Source organism: Pectinophora gossypiella, chromosome 9, assembly GCF_024362695.1.
Source record: "Pectinophora gossypiella chromosome 9, ilPecGoss1.1, whole genome shotgun sequence".
Taxonomy (NCBI): Eukaryota; Metazoa; Arthropoda; class Insecta; order Lepidoptera; family Gelechiidae; genus Pectinophora; species Pectinophora gossypiella.
Window position 1 is genome coordinate 10,012,137 of NC_065412.1, and position 22,419 is coordinate 10,034,555.

At 36.6% G+C, this 22,419-nt stretch overlaps 1 protein-coding gene and 1 long non-coding RNA gene across 2 annotated transcripts in view; both read left to right on the forward strand.

Moving 5' to 3' along the window:
• LOC126369756 (uncharacterized) overlaps window positions 1-21,456 on the forward strand; it is an 86,377-nt gene extending 64,921 nt beyond the window's left edge. Inside the window, exon 3 of the long non-coding RNA XR_007566769.1 lies at window positions 21,218-21,456. This is a non-coding gene — a long non-coding RNA (uncharacterized LOC126369756). The remainder of the gene's footprint in view (window positions 1-21,217) is intronic.
• Window positions 9,091-11,238, forward strand: LOC126369659 (zinc finger protein Noc). The gene is made up of 2 exons (XM_050014212.1): window positions 9,091-9,561; window positions 9,683-11,238. Exons 1-2 carry the CDS (start codon window positions 9,475-9,477, stop codon window positions 10,931-10,933), a joined length of 1,338 nt encoding a protein of 445 aa, XP_049870169.1. The 5' UTR covers window positions 9,091-9,474; the 3' UTR covers window positions 10,934-11,238.
• Window positions 21,457-22,419: the final 963 nt, after the last annotated feature.

Genomic DNA, 22,419 nt, shown 5'->3' on the forward strand with positions numbered 1-22,419 from the left:
ATATGAGGTACTTACTTTTAAGCCTTTGCGCAAGTTATCTATTTCTTCAATATTTCTATAATAATGTATTTTTACCTACACCGAGCATTTTTCACGATCGCGATTCGCGGGTGCAATTCTGTGCAAAATCAATTTGACTTGAGTCACGAATCTTGCTCGCTTATTGGTGACTAATATTGCTAACCCGGCACTGTAAGAAAAAGTAGCTTAGCAATATTTTTGAAAATTAACTATGCCTACTTACTTACTTTGAATAATTTATTAATACTAAATGCAAAAGTACCTACTAAGGTACCGTTACTCGCACTAACTCGTTAGTACATCATTATAATTATCTACGTAAAATATTAGGATGTGAAGACCTTCCTTGAAATATTTTTACCACTTCCCCGTCTACAATGAAAAATAAGTCTGCATAATCCTGTTTCTAATTCCAACTGTATGTGAAGCCTTGATGATGTTGATACATCATTAATCATTCAAACAAAACATCCTCGCATTTTTATGATCATTTTATCCCTCACATATACTTAATTTCTCTCAGTTGTTTCAATTTGTTCATCTTCATTTACAACATTATCGTCCGTTTACATTGCTATTGCTGCTATAGTAGCACCAAGTATTCAATTAGCAGCTACAAAATTGTCAGTGTATTCTATGGTAATTGTTAATGTAAGAGCCTTATAGTATGTGGGTGTTGAGGATAATAAATTTTGGCATGTTGACATAAAGTTGACAGTCGTGAGGCAAGTGACAATATTTGTCGTTATTATTACACAGCAAACAGAACTATCGCAGGCTAAATGTTATTTATTTAGTCTAGATAACAGTATTTAATTACTACAATTTGTGTGTTTATTCATAGGGTGTTGCTATAACATATACCAGACAACATTATTTATGAGCCTGTTAGTTTTGAAAAGTAATCTGTGGTAAGAATCCTCGATTGAATTCATGGGCGAATTTTTTTTTCGTTAAAGTGTACATTTATTATTGTGTCGTAAATATATTTAGCGATTGTATAACTATAAATAAAAACTATTGAAAACACTTTGTTTATCGGTTGACTAAATCGTGAACCGGTTAATTAATCGTAATTTTAACATTGTAAGTACTAAAACATTTTGATAAACTACAATAATGTCCCTTGAAGTCGTCTAGGTATTTTAAACTTCTGTATTCTATAGATTCTCATCTTTTACCTTCAGAAAAAATATTCTGGTGTTGCCTTTGGGCTACCTTTACACTAAATACATTTTTTTGCCACTTTTTGGCGGAGGTGAGGCACACAACAATTCACTGCCGCACTTTCATATAAAAATCAATGTCTCTAAAAACGCATACTAAAACAAAACCATCACACAATAAAACATGAACCGATCGTTGATGTACTTCGGCAGAGGGGGACCCGTGGGCTTGGAAAGTCTCGCCTATAATTTTTCTGATTCTTTTACCTCAACCTGTATTTTTAAGTGCTTCATATATTTGGTCAAGAAAGTGGTAATAAATAAGTAATTTAAACGTCCTTTGATAAAAGGCTTTTTTATGTAGGACACAAACAAGGAACCGATGAAATATGACGTAATTAAATCCTTCCTTATTTAGACAGAATAATAATTATTCATTTTGGCATTTACTTTGTCCTTTAGAGGTTCGTAATTACTTTAGTATTGTTTAATTATATTATTTGCAGATATAAGGAATATGAAATGTCTGGCTGTTTATTATTCTTTTGTGACGTAGAGTCAACCAAAATTTATGTTTTGTCTATTTTGTAATCGACTACATTCTTACTTGTGAAATCTTCACCATTCACGTCATCATCTCAAATCTTCTTAATTTTATTTTCGTTTTAAATATTATATGGTCGTAAGCCCCAGATGCCTTTTAAAATCCAAATCCCATTGTTTAACTATTGTGTCTGGAAATCCAGGCGTTACGAGGTTATATAATATATTATATATTAAATAACTCCTGAACACTCTACATAACACTTTCCTCTGTATTATTATTAGTTATGTGCTGACATTAATAGCTTAGTGTATCTTTATAGTATCCGTTGGAACAACTCTATGAATGTCACTAGCTATCTTGTAATTTAGAGCTCCATTTATTACAACTGCAGTCATAACTGTCATTTGACAGTTTGTCAGTCGTATCTCATCGACCCCCCATACACCACCCACCCCACCCAATGTAAATATAGCCCTTTTATCTGTCTTTAACAATTTCGTAAACTCGCACTAAACCGTCAGTGGAATATAAATTACATAAATACCAAATTATTATTACCGTTACCAAAATCGCCAACTCAAAATTTCGAACTCTACTCCGAGTGAATAAGAGTGAAGTAAAGGTTATTTTAGTCAGGTAGGTAAGCAGTATTTGGTTGGTAAAGGGAGCAGAATACATCGTCTCAAATTGCCCTTGCCAATAAAAAAGGGGAAGGTACAGGGCTAAATTTTGTTTATCGCTATCTTTATGGTGGGCCACCATTTATTTATACAGTGTTCATGCGTGTACAACTGGTAATATAATACGGTTTGGAATAATAAACTTTTGAGTTGAAAAAATTGGGTTTTAAGACAATATGTCATGAATAGGGGTGCATGGGAAGTGGGAAGTGAATTGATAAGTGGTGATATTTACATAACTATTCAGAGCACGTTATAATGGATGACGGTAAGGTAAAATAATTCAAAACCTGTATATTTCATAGCTTGTGTTGTAAAATTCTGATGATATTATTTGAAAAATGTGTGTAGCTACTCTTTGTACCGTAGGTTTGTACTCAATGTACTGGTTTGAACTAGATACTGACATTTCATCAGTTACTGACGTCACGCTGGTATTCGATATAATCAAATTAAATACCTATTTAATACAATACACTAAATTAATTAGCTATAATTTTACTTCCAAATAAGTGTCTTAAAGTTAAAACATTGAATTTACGTAGGTAGACGTGTTGTTTAAGCTACATTACATTTTAAGGGTTCAGTTTGAGGTCAATCTTATTGTAAAATTTCTATGTAAAAGTTAGTTAGGGGTTTGCCAGAAGAAGACGAAAATTATGTCTTAATTAGTACTGTAATACAATACTGTATTCGTGTAGTAGTGTTTTTTGAAGTTTGTGTTCTGTTTGCAGATATTGGACACTTTACAACTGCAGTTAGACATTATTTTGCAGTCAAAAGTACGGGATAGCGAATAATCAATAAAGTTTTAGGAACAAGTAGGTATTTTTGTGCCATAAGTTCTTGTATTGTGTTTCAAATGAGATTCAACCTTATTGTAGTATTTCACTTGCCTTACAATACTAATGGAGTTAGTCTGTAAACAATTTTACATTTCTTAGAATGTGTTAAAAGTGAATATTTATTGCGCGCAAGAGTTTACATATTACGTGTGTTTGTTATTCGTAACAGCTACCGTTCCTTTGTAAGCGAGTATTTATAATAGTTATTTACGTATTCCGCCGGCGATTTTGTTTGATTTTTATCGCTTTGTGAGGTCCTTTGCTGTGTCAGTTTTTGACAATTTATGTCAACTATGTGTTTATTATATGAATGAGTGTGTTTTAAAAGTTTCTGGTCAGGTTTAGGAAGGGTGGCATGACGATTATATAACATGTATCTATCAATACTAGAAGTAATTGAAAAAAAAAGCGATATACAAAATTAGGTGTTCCTCGCACTTATTATGAAATTAAATTATATCTTTTTTATAGTAAATGTGATTATACATTGTGATGGAAGTAAGTATTATGGCAGCACATTTAGTCATATTATGAAATAAAATATTTGTTATAAATCTTACTTTAAATTAACTAGTTACCTATATTGCAATCCAATTCCCACTTAACAGATAAGTTAAACAGGCGATGGTAACTAAAACAAATGTTTTGAATTTGAATACCAAAAATTCAACCGGGAAAAACCCATGGCGGTATCTTCAAAGAATTTCGAGAATTTTTGAAACTATGAAGCCATTTTGCTCTTGCGCTTGTAAATCATAAGTTAAAAATGGATAGTAGCGCCAGCTTTCAAACAAGGAGTAGGTACAATGGTGAACTGACAGTCAAGTTCTACAATGTTCACTCATTATAACAGTCATTAAGTATTGTCTTGTCACCTTTTAAGTTCCGCCGACGGAAGTGGGCCAGAAAATATGCGACAAAAAAACGAAATCGTGTAGGTAGAAATATGTATACCTATGAATAACTAACACACTTCACACTACACTTCAACTGTTTCTAGTGGGATACCAGTTTGGCAGTAAGGGTGTACTGTCACCAAACATGAATCTACCTATATGCTTGAAATATCTTCTTAATTTTCTGAAATAATTACAATGTATACAATAATGCTAATATACAATTTATAACTAACCTAACCTATCTATCAAAAACATAAAACTTTAAATTATATATAGTGCCTTGATAAATTGTCTCATATGCTTACATTTATACAATAAAATTGAAAAATATGTAGTGCAAATTGTGCTTTAAAAACTTATAGTGCGCACCTCGCAATTTGATATCTATATGGCATTAAAGTTACACAATACAAAGTCACACAGTGGTTACTGTAATCATCATAGGTTAACATATAAGTAAGAATTTACAATTATAAATCGCCCAATGCAAAGTACTTTTTTGTATACCTAACATATTCTAATGACGTATGTATCAGAATAAACATTATTGAAATGATTAATAATTTTAATTAAAAAACTCTTACCTACTTAGTCTTCGTTAAAAGAAGGTTAGTAAGTGAATAAATTATTATAAACACTTAGGTACCTACCTAATTACGTATTGACCTAGGTAAAATGAAAATGAATGAAATGAACGAATGAATAATGCCATTCAATAGCTCCAACAGCAATGATATTGAAATAGAACAGTTAATAAAAGCAAAAATGTTTTTTTTTTAATTAGAAAGCTAGATCAGTCCATCTAAAAAAACTCTTTTCTCTCAAACACGCTTACCAGAATTCACAAACTCGCTTACCGCTTCCTCCTATGAATCTTCTTGTCTTTTGGCCTATTTTCCAAGTGTTACAAGGCGAATGGTTCACAGTGAAATTATTTACGACGCGCGGCGTCTTACAAAGCCTGACCGTGTTTATTGCGACCATAAATACTAATACAACTCAAGGGAAATTTATTTTGCCTCACCTTTTTATTTATCGTTTTAGTGCATCGCCCTGGATTTTACATGTGCCACATTTTTTTGACAGACCCCTGTTGACTTCTTAGACTGTTTCACTAGTTGCTGATAAATAACCGATAGCCTATCCAGAACTTATTCGGCTGGCTGGCTTATATATACCAGCCGAATAAGTTCTAAGAGCCGAATAAGTAAGTAAGGGTATATATATATATATATATGTGTGTGTGTGTGTGTGTGTTAATTGGAAAGGCCTGTTTCAACCTTAGAATTTTCGATTCAAGGGCTATTATGTTTCAACTATAGCTATTTAGGTAAGTAGTGATGAATCTTTTATATCAATTCCATTAATGGCTAAATAGCTAAAGGTTACTTTAATTAACAAAACTCTATTTAACTACACGGCCAAAAGCAACACTTACTTACCTAATCATTTGGACTTATAAAATAATAATATTACGTTTTATCATTGTATAGTTGAATGTAGCTTTCATAAAACCTTAATTTAGAATATTGTCATACCTACAAAATACATAACGTACAAAATATTTCTGCAAAAACTTGAGCAATACTTATCTGATGATGTAAGACGGTGACAAATAGACTCTAAATATTTTACAGACAGTACTATTTCCGATATCAATAACGGTAATCTTCCAAGGAAGGTAGGTAACAAGAACACTGACAAATTTTATTGCACCGATAATGCACAAAGCAGATTCATTCTATCTGCTGTTAATCTTATAGATAAATTTTACGAGGCCGTAAATTTTACAATGGAAGAAAGAAATGAATAGAGCCAAATGAAGATAGTACAAAAGTTTTACAAGACAATACTATAGAAGTTAAAGGTGTTTAAAGAATAATGTCTGCTGTTGTCATTGTAAAAGCCGCCAAGCAAAGTATTAGAATTACAAAATTGGCTAAGATTACAGTAACAAGGTAATCATGGAAATATTTATTGACATACCTACTTACTTTTGCAACCAAAATCGAACTTTACTTCCTTTAGTCAAAAAACTTCTAATAAAATATGACCTGGAATAACTACTGAATTCAAATTCGGAACATAAAAACACAAAATAACTACTTCAGGATTATCCTCTTAAAATTTTTGACAACAAAATGAAATTGGAAAAGTTATAGTGACTATTATGTTCAATAAAGTTAATTATGTTTTGCTATTTGGTTCATATAGAAAAGCAATAAAACCTGAGTAAGTCTATTTCACAAAAAAAAAACATTGATAACATTTTATTCCTTGAATTATCTGTTATCAATCGGAAGTAATTATTATTGTAGTAAACGAAATTATCCATGCTATAAACCAACTAAAGATGGTCATTAAGTACTTTGATAGATTTATATAAGGTAAAACACACAATAAATTGTCAATTTCAAAGTCAATAAACAAAATAAGGACTAATCTGCCTAGTTTTATAATATTTGCTGTTCCCGTGTTTACCGACCGATATTTTCTGTTCTTTGCTTCACTACAGGTATAATCTGTTTCATTTTCCATTAAACTGCGTCGTTGTCATAAAAGTTCTTTTAAAAGCAAACTGTTTTAGAAAATTACGATACAGCTTAACCCCTTCAGCATTAATCATTTCTCACATCACAAAAGCTACAGATTTAATTCCTCAAGACTTGGAATTGACCACTAATTCATTAACGAGCAGCTAATGGATAACAGAATACATCAAAGCTGTCAGCCTCACAAACACTGAGAGTGGTGTCTGTCAAGTTTTTTACCACCGTCTGTAAACAGTAATTTGGTACCGTCTTGGTCATAGAGTAGGAGTAAAAATGAATACTTACCGAAGATTAATATATTCTAACAAAAAGTTAGTATCGGAATTAGTTTTAACTGACAGCGTCAAAGTTTATAATTTGTTTATTTGTTGAATAGCATTAACACGGTGATTTGTAAATAGACATTGAGACAAATACTAAGTAATAAAATAGGAATAAATGAATAATTGCAATGTGTACGGACTAAAGATATCAGAACAGTATTTACGACAATTAAATTGCTTATATTAAATACATTTTACCAAAGTAGCTACTTAGCTATAACTTTTGATAATATTGCTTTTAATACATTGCTTACCTCAATCGCTTCGCCATTAACTAAAGTTGCACCATCTGACCTCAGGATATTGAAACTCAAGGCAAGGGGAGGCTTATCTGTCCCGACATCGCTTACTAATCTTTGCCGTCGGTGTCGGCTTTTCGGTATCGTTTCATCTTGCCGCATCCGCTGCTCACAATGCCGGTCTATCAGCCTTCGGTACCAGGGTTCCATTATTTTCTTTTTATTCCCTTTTTTGCGTCAGTTTTTATAACAGTCGTGTCGTAATAATTGTGGTTGTTTACACGTGAACAAATTCAGTTATAGGCGTCTAATTGGGTTCGGAAATTGTGTTTCGTAAACCCATTATGTTCGGTCATGCGTTCAAATGACTCGATCTTAGTTTTTAATGCGATGTTTAAAAATAGACTGCGTACATAATACTGGAAACAGTCACTAAGTGTGTTTTTACAGTGTATTTTTTATATTTATATAAAAGACCTGTAGATGTGTATGTAGTTAACACAGTTATAGTGGAATAGTTGGTACCTACTACACTACCTTTTACACTGGTTGCTACTGAAGCAGAAAAAAAAGAAAAAATCATTATTTTTCTAAGAATTCAACTTTTGTACAAGTCAAGCTATAATTTAAAAGTTATTTGCACTTTCAACAGTACCGACTTTTACAGGTAAAACTGTTGAATGTCTACTTTATTTTATAGCTTCTGCAAATTCAACACGGCAAAGCAAACATAAATGATTTTGCTTCACGACTTCACAAGTTTCCAACTATTCAATTGTCCTGCCAAGTGATAGGTAACAGTCTGTTCACGTACAGATTCTGTGCCACTTGTTTACTTTGTGCCAAAGTTCCGCTGTAACACAAGCACTTGACTTTGTTCCTAATTTACAAGACAACTACTTCGGTCGTCAGCTGTTACTTGTTGTTGGCGTGAATTTGTTTGGCAATCTGTCTCTTAAATTTCAAATATCAAACCATCAATCATAATACCAACTTTCTCTATAACAACACATCATTTAATATGGTCAAAACTTACACAGGTCATAATCAACTCTTTATTACGATAGAACGTTAGAATGACAAGTGATATGTTGAAGGTAGTTGCAGTTCTGACGTATTAACTAACAACGAATAGCCTTTGCATTTATAATGTTAGTAAGGTTGTCGGGTGTGTAAAGCCCGAGTCGCAATAAACATGTTTTTTGTTTCGCGTGTCCGCGCGCTGTCAAATATATTACAACCCGCCGCGTTATTTACGACCCCTCTCGTCCGCCCATACGTTATACTTAGTATCTTTGTTTGGACACAATAAGCAATATTTCTAAAGGGCCGCCGTCGCTCGCAGCTGTTGATATGGGTTCCCAAATTGACATATTTAATTTGATCGCTACAGAGGGGCCAGGGTCGTGTTTGACAGGTTTTAGTGTCGGATTAACATTAACGTTATGGACTCAACTCTGTCAATAAACCGTTCCTGTTTATCGATAGCTTTACGATTTCTCAACTACAAAGTTGAAAACACGTGTTGACACATCAAACGGTTTAAGCTTAGTCTTCGCGTGGAACGTATCAATTTTACCTCTTTGAACTGCGATGCAACGGGACAAAAGCGCGGTCGTAAAAGTGTAAGTAGTTTCGAATGTGTCAGCAGTAAAGTGCCGATGACGCCAGCAAAAGAAAGAAGCTACGTCGTCGGGGGCGTAATAAAAGTGGCGTGAAACAAAAAGTGCTTTGGAGTGTAGTGGTGCGGGCGCATGGTCAGGTAGACGCGCAGTCACGCTCGCGGCGCGGCTCAAAGCGAGCCGTCATGGGTGGCGCGCCACCAACACCATCGCACGTCTCAATCCGCACCCGGCTGCCGTCCATACCGCCTTTCCTTTTTCCCCTACCGCAATGCAGCTATGTGTCGTTTCCGCTTTATTTTTTATAGCCAACCGCTGCAGCGGAGACGTATAATGCTCTCACTCTAACAAAAACATTCTATAGCGTTGTCCTTGTCAGTCCGGCCGCGGGGTGAAGGGGCTGAGGCACGTCGGCGGCTGGTGGGGTCCGGTCGCTCACAGTTCTCCCGGCCGCCGTCTACGACGCACGCGTTCTATCTTACTCAGTATTCCGCGACTGTGACACAGAGTAGTTGTGTTGACAGTGTGTTTCGTGACTGCGCTGTGTAAAGTTTACAAGTGATCGTAAAGTTATCTCCAAATGGTGGTGCTTGAAGACGGAGGAATGATGACTACTAATCCCAACCAATATCTACAGCCTGATTATTTATCGCCACTTCCATCATCTGTAAGTATTTTAATAGTTCAATTTAAATAACTTTTATATATTTTTTGTTTTAAACTCTTAGTTTAAATAATATTTTTTATTCTTTGTATACGATACTTATGTTCCATTCCTTTTGTTGCAGTTGGATTCAAAGAAAAGCCCTCTTGCGCTTTTAGCGCAAACTTGCAGTCAAATCGGTGCCGACACCACACCGACCAAACCGCTGCTGCCGCCGCTTGATAAAAAGAAACCAGTGAACAGTGTTAGTGATATGAGCCGTTCTTCGCCTAGTAACGCGAAACCGGATAAACCTCGTTCGTCGCCGGAAAGCAAACATCTCGCGTTCAAGCCTTACGAAGCAAATGTTGTTTCGAAGAGGCCCGAAGAAACCCGTCCATCGTCTAAAGCCAGTTCAGACAGTTCTGATGATAAGAAATCTGGAAAAAGCACTCCTGGCCGTAAATCCACGCCTCCCTCTACAGAAACTGGAAAGAGCAGCCCCAATGAACAGAAATCTTCTCCAGCGGGATCTTCCGGAACTAGCCCCATCATTCGCTCGGGCTTGGAGGTGTTAGGACACGGAAAGGATCACCTTGGTGCTTTTAAGAATTTACCTGGACTGCCTGGATTCAATCCGCTTGCCGGACTCTGCTGTCCGCCTGGAATGGAACAACATGCTAACCCAGCATTCAGACCCCCATACGCCGGCGCCCCATTTAGTGCTCACCATGCGGCTATGCTAGCCGCTGCCGCTGGTTTCCCAGGGTCATCACCTAACCCCTACCTTGGATATGCTCGTGTTAAAACTCCCGCCGGAGGCGAAACGCTCGTGCCAGTGTGCAAAGACCCTTATTGCACCGGTTGCCAATTTTCAGTCAACAACCACCATTTACTAATGAGCAATGGATCGTGCCCGGCGGGTTGCACCCAGTGCGAGCATCAGAAATACAATCTGGCGATGGCAATGGCACTCTCACAGCAAGGTGCCGCCGCCGGGGGCCTGCCGTACCCCCAACTAAGTCGCCCGTACGTTTGCAATTGGATCGTCGGGGAGTCGTATTGTGGGAAGCGTTTTGGGAATTCTGAAGAGCTTCTACAGCACTTGAGAAGTCACACGACTGATGGCTCTACACCTTCGACAGCCGCCTCTACACAGGCGTCGTTGTTGAGCCCGCTGAATCCCCTATTCACGACTGCGGGACTTCGCAGCGCGTACCCGACGGCACCACTCAGCCCGCTCTCCGCGAGTCGGTACCATCCTTACTCCAAAGCTGGCCTTCCCGCTGGTTTGGGAGCTTCACCTTACGGTGCCTTTAACCCCGCACTAGGACCGTTTTACTCGCCCTACGCCATGTACGGACAGAGACTCGGAGCAGCCGCTGTTCACCAATAAACTAGTGTAGTGCAACCGAACTGATTGGACTGATGTAATTTAACGTTGTAATGTCCAATTTTCTTCTGTGATATTGATAGACTCTAACTAATGTTCTGCGGGGATCCGCTTTGACAAATTTAGTGATTAGTGCAATTTAGGATAGTTATTTATGTAAGCAAACTTGCCGACGGAGCAGCTTCTAAGCGAGTGACGTTTAAACATTGTGACGACATGTACAGCCAAAATGTTTCGTGTAAATAACAATCTCTATGTTTACTATTACAGAATTATTTCAAATATAATATCTACATACCAATGAAAAACTTTGTTTTAATTTTTTACTTACACAAATAAATTGTTTACGATTTAAGGGCGTCGTTACACTGAATATTGGTACATACGCATAATGTTGAAAACAAAAAAAACTTTATGCGTTTTAAAAAAGATATTCTAAGCAGCAACAGACCCATGTCTGTTGAAATTAATCTGATAAATGAAAAATTCAAAGAAACAGACACTGGCGTCTTTCCCAATGCTATTAGAAAGCTTTACAAAACACGTCCAACGGATACTATAAATAAATTATAAGCTATCAACATGAAGAGTACTTTCCTCTCGTACAGACAGTAATAAACGGGCTGGGATGATTGATTAATATACCTCTAACACACATTAGAGCTGTCAGTCAGGGATCGTAGTAATAAAACAAGATGCCTCACACGCAAGCCACCCACCCGACAGAAAATAATTTATTTCATTGAAAAGCAGAAAAAAAACCGACATTGAGCGTCATTAATAACATTGCCGTGAGCTGTCAGCTTTGTTCACGTCAAGTTTTTTTTAATAAATGCTATTTTGATTAGGCCCATGTCATGTCGAAAATTCAACTGTCAAAAGCATAATTGGTCGCGCGATGAGAAGACAGGTGGTTGGCAAAGATAAGGATAATCTTTAGTGAACCGGATTGTTTAGTTTTAAACTTGATATTTTAAAAGTTGGGCGTCAAATATACAGAAGCCTTACAAACATTGCTTTTATTAGAGTTGATTTAAAATATGAATAAGGATTTGGATTTAAAACACTTTTAACGTCAGACAGTAATTTTTGTTAGCTTTTTAATAGGACCTACGCTATTTTTTCTTCACTTGACATTATTTTTATTACCAAGGTAGGTATTACAAAAACCTTATACAATTAGTTTTCCTCTCTGATACACACAATATACTTACATAGAGTAAAATATGAAGTCATACAATTATGTTAGGTACTTTCATTTAACATATCAGTCAAAGTCAAGCCAAATCGCAATTCAAATTGAACGATCTAAAAAGACAATTTATAACTATAATAATTACAGAGTAATGAAATACGAGCATTCGCAGCAATAAATGGCAACATTTAAATTTTATAAAAGGAGAAATAAAATTTAATATTGCTTTTAATAACTTGTTATTGGCATTTGTATTGAATTATTATGATAGTGACTACTTATTTCAATAGTCCATTAGGGTCGTAATGTGTTTTCATTAATAACTCATAAATATTAATGAGTCTACGATGTCCTAGCATTTTTTTTAGAATTCTTATTAATTGTTATGGGACTGGTTTTAATTAATGCTATAAAATAGATAACTAAATTATAGCTTGTTCTACCACTTGTATACACAATTGACTATAAAAATTCTATAGGTAATTGATACATTTCTATTTGAAATTCTATTGGATAAGTAGGCACATAACCTTTTACGGGTAAAGACAGGTGAGATTGCAGCATGATACGTCGGCCATCTTGCATTAATTGAATCTTTATAGTTCTCGAATATACCTACTTACTTAAATTATTATATTAAATAAAACAAAGTATTTTATGCAGCCTTAATAATGGCAATGGACTTTATTTTCCGAATTTAAGACTCTTTTTGGTTGTGTTTTTGGAGTGGGTGTATACCGTACACCATTGTTATTGTTATGTTACAGCTGTGTTGTTATGTTAGTTGGTTCTTTAGATTTCCCCAAATAACTTTTATTTATAAAGATAGTTACAACAATTTTCGAATGTATTTCAGTATTTGCCTACTCTTTGTTTTTTTCCTTTGCTCCCAATTCTGTTTTATTCTCGTATATAATAATAAATTATTAACATATTAATCGCATATCCGTAATAAGGTGCCTCGTCAATTAAGCCGATAATAAAAACAGCTCATGATCTAACCCTATCTGGGTTAAGATAATTTTGTAACGAATATAAATTACAGTGATTGTTATGATTGATTTATATTTGCGCTATATATTATTGTAATAAATCATTGATACTATAAAATCGCCGATCAAGATAATAAATGACACGGCTTTGACATACATCTAGAGTCGGTTGAGTCAAATAAAGTGTTGCTAGCGCCATCTAGAGGTAGCGTTGTGAACTAACAGCGCTTCTGTGCAAGTGTAAAGATTATGAATTGACTGTTGACCGTGATGTTACTTACGTTGTTGCATTTTTATCTTTCCTTTTATTTTACAGTCAAGAAAATATTTCTTTTATAGGTATCATACAATTTGTACATTTTTAAGTAGGTATTTTATTTCTTGATAAGTATTTTAATTAAGAATTCTATTCACTTTCGATTCTAGTAATATTAATTATTATACCCTGAGTCTTGTAACTTTAATATTAATTTGTGATCTATGTATATGTCCCTGGACAACAGTCTCGCTTCCTCTTTCGTAATTGTATTGAGATTTTGTGGAGTAATACCAAACCTAATAAGTACCTAGTTAAGTTCGTTTCTCAAATTATCTTTACCCCCGGTAATAGTGCGTTTCCCGAATGGAGTCAAACTTCTGGTTTTTCGGCCACAGTTTTAAGCCATTACATCCATTTTTTTTTTAGTCTACTGTACTTATTATTGCGTAATTTTTCTCCATCCATCATACGACCACATGTTTTTAACAATGAACTGGGCAAGCTGACGCGACATTTAATTAACCTACGTGTAAATGTCATAAGCCTCGATATAAAACGTTATAATTTATTACTTTCAACGTACGGACAGACTTCCAATCAAGCGGAAATTGTATGAAAAAGCCACATTTTGACAACTCTGACTAATGAATTTAATGATATGGTCATAATATTTTTTAAATCTTAAAAAGATAATAGTTATAGTTGCGTAATAAAATCATATTAATATACCTCTTAAAACGTAGCATGATTAGACGCATCGAACCATCGGTGCTGAAGCTAAGATGGCTCAAACAGACAGACAAAGGGATATTTATAAAACTTATACATACCGCCCCGTGGCGTTGGGGATAAAAAAGTATCATTTAAATTCATTAAGGACTCCCATACTATTTATATTTTATCTTCCAATGACCTTATTTTTCACAACACCACATCACTAATTTAAGAGCCACGCTCTTGTCAGTGTAGCATTCTTCATGCTACTTTTTAGGGAAAAATAGGGTAGTGGTTTCTCTGTTGCCTTCTACTCCGAAGTACTCTGCCTGACGTGAGTGGCATGGCGCCCAGAGTAGCCGTACTAGGACTCCTCCGCCTCTGAATAATACAGCTGACCTCTGTCAGGTTCCAGGTTACAGACCCTGTGACTTGCCCCTTCCATCCTGCATTGCCGTACCGATGGCTCCCATCTGCGCCTCTGCAACCGTTGAGGTCTTCACTTGTTTCCCTGGACAGGGGCTCTACGTTATACCCCGTAGCTCTGGGTCCATTTTTCCCACAAAAATAAAAAAACTACCTATTCTTTTGTCACGATATCGTGTCTATTTTAGTTTTCTCTCTTTTTTCACATAAAAACATCACTAGTGACATTTAAGCGCGCATTCATAGCCCTTAAACGATGTTTTTACATACTCAATGATTAATTATCACATTAAAAAGCTAAAGGGGACGCATAAATCTTAAGATATTAATTGAGATAATAAGGTATATTTTATTAATACCACGCCTGCCTTGAAATGTCGGCTATACAGGTGGTTGTTGTAATGTGTCCGACGTTAAAAATCTGTCGGCTTTCTCTGCTTATTATTCTCTGCTCATTTTATTACTTTATTTTTATTGATGACCTATGCGGTAGGCCCGTAGACACCATGACAACCCACCAAAATGGAAATGCCAGGTTTGTTTTCTAATCGGGATAATTGTAAAATGGTGGTTCTATATTTTGTGTGTCTCTCCTACAATCCACAGAGGAGTTTCTTCTTAAGTTTTTTGATCATTGGTTTTACTTTAACAAAGCAGTGGGATACCTAAGTACATAATGTTTACACAAAAGAAAAAGTATTAATTCACCGGAAGTCTTCTGTCGTGTGGGTTGTGGGGTGGATTACCAACCTCATCAACCCTGGTGTCAGGGTTACTATTGAGCCGCTTAAGGCCCCTGACATGACTCATGTAACGACTACGTACTTACATCAGTAATTAGTAACCGGGAGCAGCAACTTAACGTGCCTTCCGAAGCACGGATCGTCTTAATTTCGGACAATCAGGGGATCAGCTTGTAATGTCCTAATCAAACTAGGGATCACAAAGTGATTTTTGTGATATGTCCCCACCAGGATTCGTGAGCCCAATGCTCAACCACTGGACCACGGAGGCCGTTCACCGGAAGTAATCATAATAGAAAGCCATTCAAATGTAACACTTCCTTTCAGACCACCCTATTTCCAATCCCGCGTGTCAACGACAATCATCCTGTATACAAAACTATCTCTCACAGATTAACTTTGACAGATGCGTTCGGAAGATCGACGCGGAGTTGTAATCTGTGCCGAGAAATAACCAATTACTATTAGCATAAACATAACGTGAGGTGGATTAACATATTATCGGTTGAATTATGCAGTCTGAATGTAAAGGGTGAGAAGAATTTTCAGTGAGGTTCCTTCTACGGTGATTTATTTGTTAAATTAGATGAGCCCCTAATATTTTGAGTTCTGAACTGATTTGACTCGTTAATCGTATAGTGGTACCAGCATCAACCCATTGTCTATTATATTGATCTATTATTTTAGGATAGCTACAATCCCTTAGTCAATTTTTATAACATGTTCGGGACGTGTATTATTGTACATTTGGTGCAAATCGCAGTCACTTCTTGGTCGATACTCGGAATGATAAGCAGGAGAATCATGATCTGAATCATCCTCCTCAGTATTTGTTACGATGTCACTTACAACCTGTATTATGGAATCGATACCATCACTGCTTGGTGGAGGTGTGAACTGAAATTACTGTATAGGTCATATCTCAAAACCATTTTGTTATCTCTAGTTTGGTTATGACATTGCAAGCCGATGACGAGTTTGTCATGGACGATTGACAGTGATTGAGTTACTTTTAGAAAATCGCAAACCGAAAAAATGTTAAACAAAGTATTGAATCACCCCTTTTACTAAGGGTATTACTAACCGACATGTCAAATGAGGGTTATGTTACCCTTCGAAATGTATTGTTGTCAAATCAGTGTTCCACGATGAGTGTGTTATATGCTAATTTCCCTGTACCTGGGATTTGCTTATGAATAATGCACATTTGAAAGCAGATTAGGTTTTTGTACGCACTTATTGTATATTTTGAAATTCTATCGCACGATTTATTTATATGTTTAGTTGTACAACCCTCAAATGAAGCGGAAGATGGCTTTGTTAGGCAGGTAGAACGAAATATCACGAATCACTTAATGTGAAAAGCTTAACAGGCTTGTACGCTTCAATACTCATTAATTTATATAATTTATTCGCCAAAACACAACAGCTGTGTATACATTTTGGTTGTAAATACTTTATTACAAAGGTTGAGAAGCTGCAGTAGGCGGATGACTCGTTTAGACATAAAAAATACGTTTTAAACTGAGACTATGTTACGTACTGAATAAAGATATTTTTGAGTTTCAATTTGATTAAAAAAGAAATAGTTTGTATGTTTGTGGTATTATGGATTTATGAATGTTCTTTTTTATAGTTGGGTTGTTAGAAATGCAGTGATTTAATAATTGTTTACCTCTACAATCTAATTATTACAGAAAAGAAAACTCGTCGCTCTTTAGTTGTGTATTTGTTATTTTATGTACATTATTGTACAATGTACATTATTTATGTTTTATTAGGTGAAGATGTTTTTATAATTCATAGTGCTTTTAAGATTAAGCCTTTAAGTAACAAACAAAAAAACAACTGACAGCATATTTTTTAATTAATCACGTACTTAATAATTTATGTTTTAAAATCGCATATCATTATGACGTACTTCTTTTGATAATAATGATCATACGTATTATTAAATAATTCTTTAACCCGCATCACTTCACTAACTGTCGGGGACGCCATGTTTGTTTCCTAAAATGTTCAACCTTGAAATCTTATTTGGTAATTGATTGAACTTTCATCAGAGCAAATATTTGCCCATCTTCATATTGCTATGAAATAGCAAATTCAAACGGTATGAATCAAACAAAAGAACAGCTGAACTAAGTGAGTGAGTCAAATATTATCGTAGTTTGCCCATCTATCATACCACCCTCAGGGCGGAACGGAGCTCAACTTATTATACTTACGGAATAATGTTGTAAGCAAATACTTAAACGAGAAAAGTTTTGAAGAAGGCTTGCTTTAAATAAACTAGAATACTCTGCACTTTAAATACTTTTACCGTTAGTTATTATTAAGGTGGGGTAAGGAGTAATACTTCCTTATAAACATAAAGACAAAATATGTTACATATACAGTTTTACTTATGCATAAAACGCATGTTATGGTCTAAATCTTATATCACTGACACGCATAAAAAATATTTCATTAAAATAAATGATTATTATGGAATTCCTTTTACTTTTCTAGCTAATCAATCCGTTCTATATTTATAATAAACCTATTATATATTTCTTAACTTAATTAAAGATTCGTGAAACATATTTAAGACATGGATACACAAGTTTTTAAGTAAGTAGGTTGTATAGTTGCACTTTTGACTGCCAAAAAAGGAAGGAAGGTTTACTCTACATAATTCTTATTATAGAGAGATGCTGCAGAAGCATAGCCGGTGGGACCGAAATATGTTCAAAACGAGCACATAATATGAAGCAACGATCGTTTTATAAAACTTTACATATCGTTCTTTGCTTCTTTGGTATCGCGTAAACAGAACAAGCGCTTGTGTTACTGCGCAATGAAAGACGCGTAAGTCGATGTAGCGGTCCAGCTAGAAATGTCTTGATGCGGCTTCACACGCCGACGTTAGTTACTGTTAAGGGCTTATTACACTTACCTGTACGATAGACTATACGCGTCATTGTCAATATAGTTGCTATGGTTACTCCCCACCAAGTCCCGTTTCCCGATCAGATCGTGTGGTCTAATAGCAGATCGGCGGGTCGTAACCATGGAAACCATGATCACGAGTCAGTTGGTGGGGAATAACCATGGTAACCATCTAGCCCGTCGCATCTAGCCTGTCGGACATGTAGGTGTAATATGCTCTTTAAGAGGCGACATGGGGTCGATTAATTTAGTACTAAGGGCATATCTCTCTTGTTTATATGAACTGTAGTATACTGTATTATATTCAATCGTGGCAATTGGGATTACCGGACGTGACTTGAAGGTTTTATTTCCAGCTGACCTTGTAATTTTACGTAGTGTAATGTGCATTAGTGCAAACCTTTTTGATATATTCAATTTGCTATCCGCGAGGAACTATAAACGGCTTTCTGTATTTACCGTAAGATGCTACTATGTTAATTATAGCTGCCGTTTCTCCGAACATTAAATAAATAAATAAATCTATAAGCAGCACAATAATCCATGTTGGTTAGCTTTATTTATGTATCTACTTCAATAACAGTAATTTAATTAGGTAGGTAAGCCTTTATTAAAAATGTTTTAAATTATAGCGTGACTTGGGGTATAGAAATACACGGTTATTCACGGTAGATATTAAGGATAAGAAATTTGATATAAAAAGGCAGAAATTATTACTGAGTGCACATTCGTAACTTGCGAAAATGAAGTTTACTTGCGTCTTTCTAACTTTTGCATATTTAGTGGTTTTGGCCGCAGGATATTTTAGTAAGTTGAAACAAAAGTTGCTTTTATTAATTTAAGGGTCCATACTTTAAAAAAACTCTTATAGGATCACTTTGTTGTCCATCCGTCTACCTGTCCGTCAAGACCCCTATTCTCTCATTTTCTATCGTTTTGCAGGGGAATCCAAAATATATGTATAGGGTACTTCCACAGGGTACTTCCCACAGAATTGACTCCCATAGAACTCTCTTAACATGAAAGAAAGTCTTACAAATCCTAATCGGCAAACGTTACAAGCCCGTCGCATCGCGCACTGAGCAAGGATGGACACTGCACGGCATGGTGCCGCGGAGCTAGTACCGAGGTAAGGGTCAGTTAGTCCTCCATGTACACGCCTGAACGAAAAAGGACAGAAGGAACTTCGCTAACGAAGATGAGGAATTGAACGCGCTCATCAAAACGCACTACGATGTCGACGCACTCGAGGAATCGCCTTGATAACTAAACCGAAGAAGGCCGAACGGCCGCTAGGTCGAGAGGAAAGACTGAACGATCACCTCCTAGATGGACCCGACTTACTGCGAGCGTTACCGGGAATTTTCTATCGCTTCCCAGAAAAAGACGTCGCCGTCATCGCCGACATACGTGAAATGTTTTTACAAGTGAAGATTCGCCCTGAAGATGGACCGGCTCAGACATTCCCACAGAATACGTCATGACATCGATGATATGCGGCGCTGGAAGCTCACCATTTTTAGCGCACAGTGTGCGCGACCTTAACGCACGCGCGCACGCTGATACAATACGCCAGCGTTCCGAGCGATAACAGAGAGTCACTATATGGACGACTTCGTGGAAAAGCTATGCGACCGAGGCGGAAGAAAGACGAGCAGTACGCGAAGTCACATGCACGCTCAAGCCGGATTCATACTAGCCGGCTGGAACTCGAACAAAGATGACGTATTATGAGACGTGCTCCCGGACCGCCGCGCGTAGAAACCAAAGGAAATGGGAACCGCTGGTCATCCAGGTAAGACTCTAGGTCTGATATGGGAAGAATGAACTGATGTTCAACACCGCGCTGCATAGGGTACCTGAGGAGGTCAAGACGTCAGCGCGCCTGGCAATCAAACTGGAAGCGCCGTCATGTCGAACTTCGACTCGCTTGAACTGCTAAGCCATCTCACCATAACGGCAAAGATCCTGCTGCAAGACTTATGGAGACAGCAGAGGATAGGATGGGACTAAGTGCCGGAAGAAACTACCGAGTAGTTCACTAAAAGGATACGAGGCGACGACAGCGTGCGAGAACTTAGACTGCCCCGATGCTGTGCCCCAACGAGGGGAGTCCTGGAACGTCAGCTACACGTATTCAACGACGCGAGTGACAGAGCTAACGCTACAGTGGAGTATTGGAGAATCAATTACGAAAACGGAAAAATTGTCATCACGCTCGCCGGTGCGAAAGCTAAAGTAACGCCGGTGAAAGCATAGAGTATACCGCGATTGAAACTGCAAGCCAGTCTGAAAGGCAAGACTCGTCCACAGTAACTAACTACGAGGTGCCCGGCGTGCCTCCGCGAAGATGAAGAAAGGTGGCCATTGGAACGCACCGAAGAACAGGAAAACGATGACGGACAAGATGTGATCGTCTGCGCGACGGACATCAGGGAGTGGCCGGCCTACCTACCAGACATAAGTCGGTTCTCCTCCTACGAAAGACTCCTCCATGCGGCAGCCTACGTCTTGCTAGTCGTCGATAATAATGAAAGAACGCATTGAAAAGAACGATATTCCGCCGACCTCTATGTCGTCTCGCTGTTCTCCAGGTGACAGAAGGCTCCGAGGATCTACGCCGAGGGGAGGATGTTACGGGCAGCGGAGAAAATGATGCGCACGACCGCCACTAGTTGCGAGGTACAATCTGCGCGGGTCGCAGCGGGGGTGGCGCGGGGAGCGACGCGAGGAACGGCGACGTAGCGCGATGATCACGAGTATTCGCGAGTGGCCGAGTTAATGCGTGAGATAACTCGCAAATTCCAATAAGAATCCGTCTGGAAACGGCATACGATACATCTTCTCATTTTACTTTTGTGTGTTTACTTGATTTTTATTGTATTTTATTAAGTCTTTTTTACTATAAATAGTTGACCAATAAAGGGAATAAACCAATTCTTTACTTGAACCGCGGGTTTTTTTCAGTCCCAGCAAAAATATCTGCGTAAACAACAAAGAGATTAATAGTTCTGTTTTTTTTCTTAGATGCTCCATGCAAAACGGACTTCGACTGTCTGGTGCGATTTGACTACGCATGCAACGTGTATACGCAAAACCCAGCATGTTTATACACAATGGATGGGGGTGGATGTGGTTGCGTATGGAAGCTAGGTTCACAGCGGCGGGCCTAGAACACGGTTAGCTGGAAGAGATATAGAGATATTTACGAGTGTGTCCTCCCTTAGGACATTTCTCGTCTCATAACAACGTCACCTCTTCGCCAGTGACCACAATAAAATAAAATAAAAATAAAAATGCTTAGTTTTATTTCTTAAAACAGAAGCGAAATTCGTTGACGCGACATCCCAGTAAGTAACTAAAGTACTTGTTTTGTATTTACAAAACAAGTACTTGCGAGTTATTTAACTCGCAAGATTTAGTAAAGTTTTTACCTAGGTAATTAAAATTTTCAAGCTCGATATAAATAATAGACAATAAATAAAAAAATAATTTCATTATTTTATTTATTTTTACATATTATTTATTACCTACTAACTTCATAATATTCATGAGGTATTTTATTGTTTTAATTTCTTTTTTGAAATGTTATGTTAACATGATAAAATAACTACATATCCCAATATGATCGTAACTATGCAAAACAGCCATTACTGTAGTACACCACCATTAAATATCTCAAGTATTTAGATACAATGTTCTATTCAAAGTAGAATTTCTAAGGTTCTGCACCTTAAAATTAAATACAAAACGCTTAACGACCACAGATATATGCGTATCTATATCCAATTAGTGACACAACAAAACGGTTACAGCAATCATCGTATTCCAAATGACAATGGCATTTAAAAAGCAATCAAAATAAACCTTTTCAATTAGTTTTACAAAGCAATCAATTACATTGACAATCTATCTAATAATTGCCGTACGCTAATTTCCGGTTTTTTACATCGCCACATAATAAGATCATTATCAAGAAACAAAAGGTAAGTCTAAATAATGACAACGACATGTGACAGTTGTGATAGGGGACAAATTACAAGGCTACTTGTTAATATATGGGCGGTGCAAGTGAAGTACTTATAGCGACAGTAGAGAAAAGACTTCCGGATAATAAACAATGCCAAATGAGACAAATCTCATATAAAACAAGTCACACAAATTAAATAGAAAGTAAAACTGAAAAAAAAACTGTATTTCGAAAAAGAAACGAAGTAAAAAGCGGGCCG

Coding starts and splice junctions, on each gene's coding strand:
- LOC126369659 (XM_050014212.1), top strand. CDS start 9,475: ATGGTGGTGCTTGAAGACGGAGGAATGATGACTACTAATCCCAACCAA. Junction 9,562..9,682: donor TATCGCCACTTCCATCATCT/GTAAGTATTTTA, acceptor CTTTTGTTGCAG/TTGGATTCAAAGAAAAGCCC.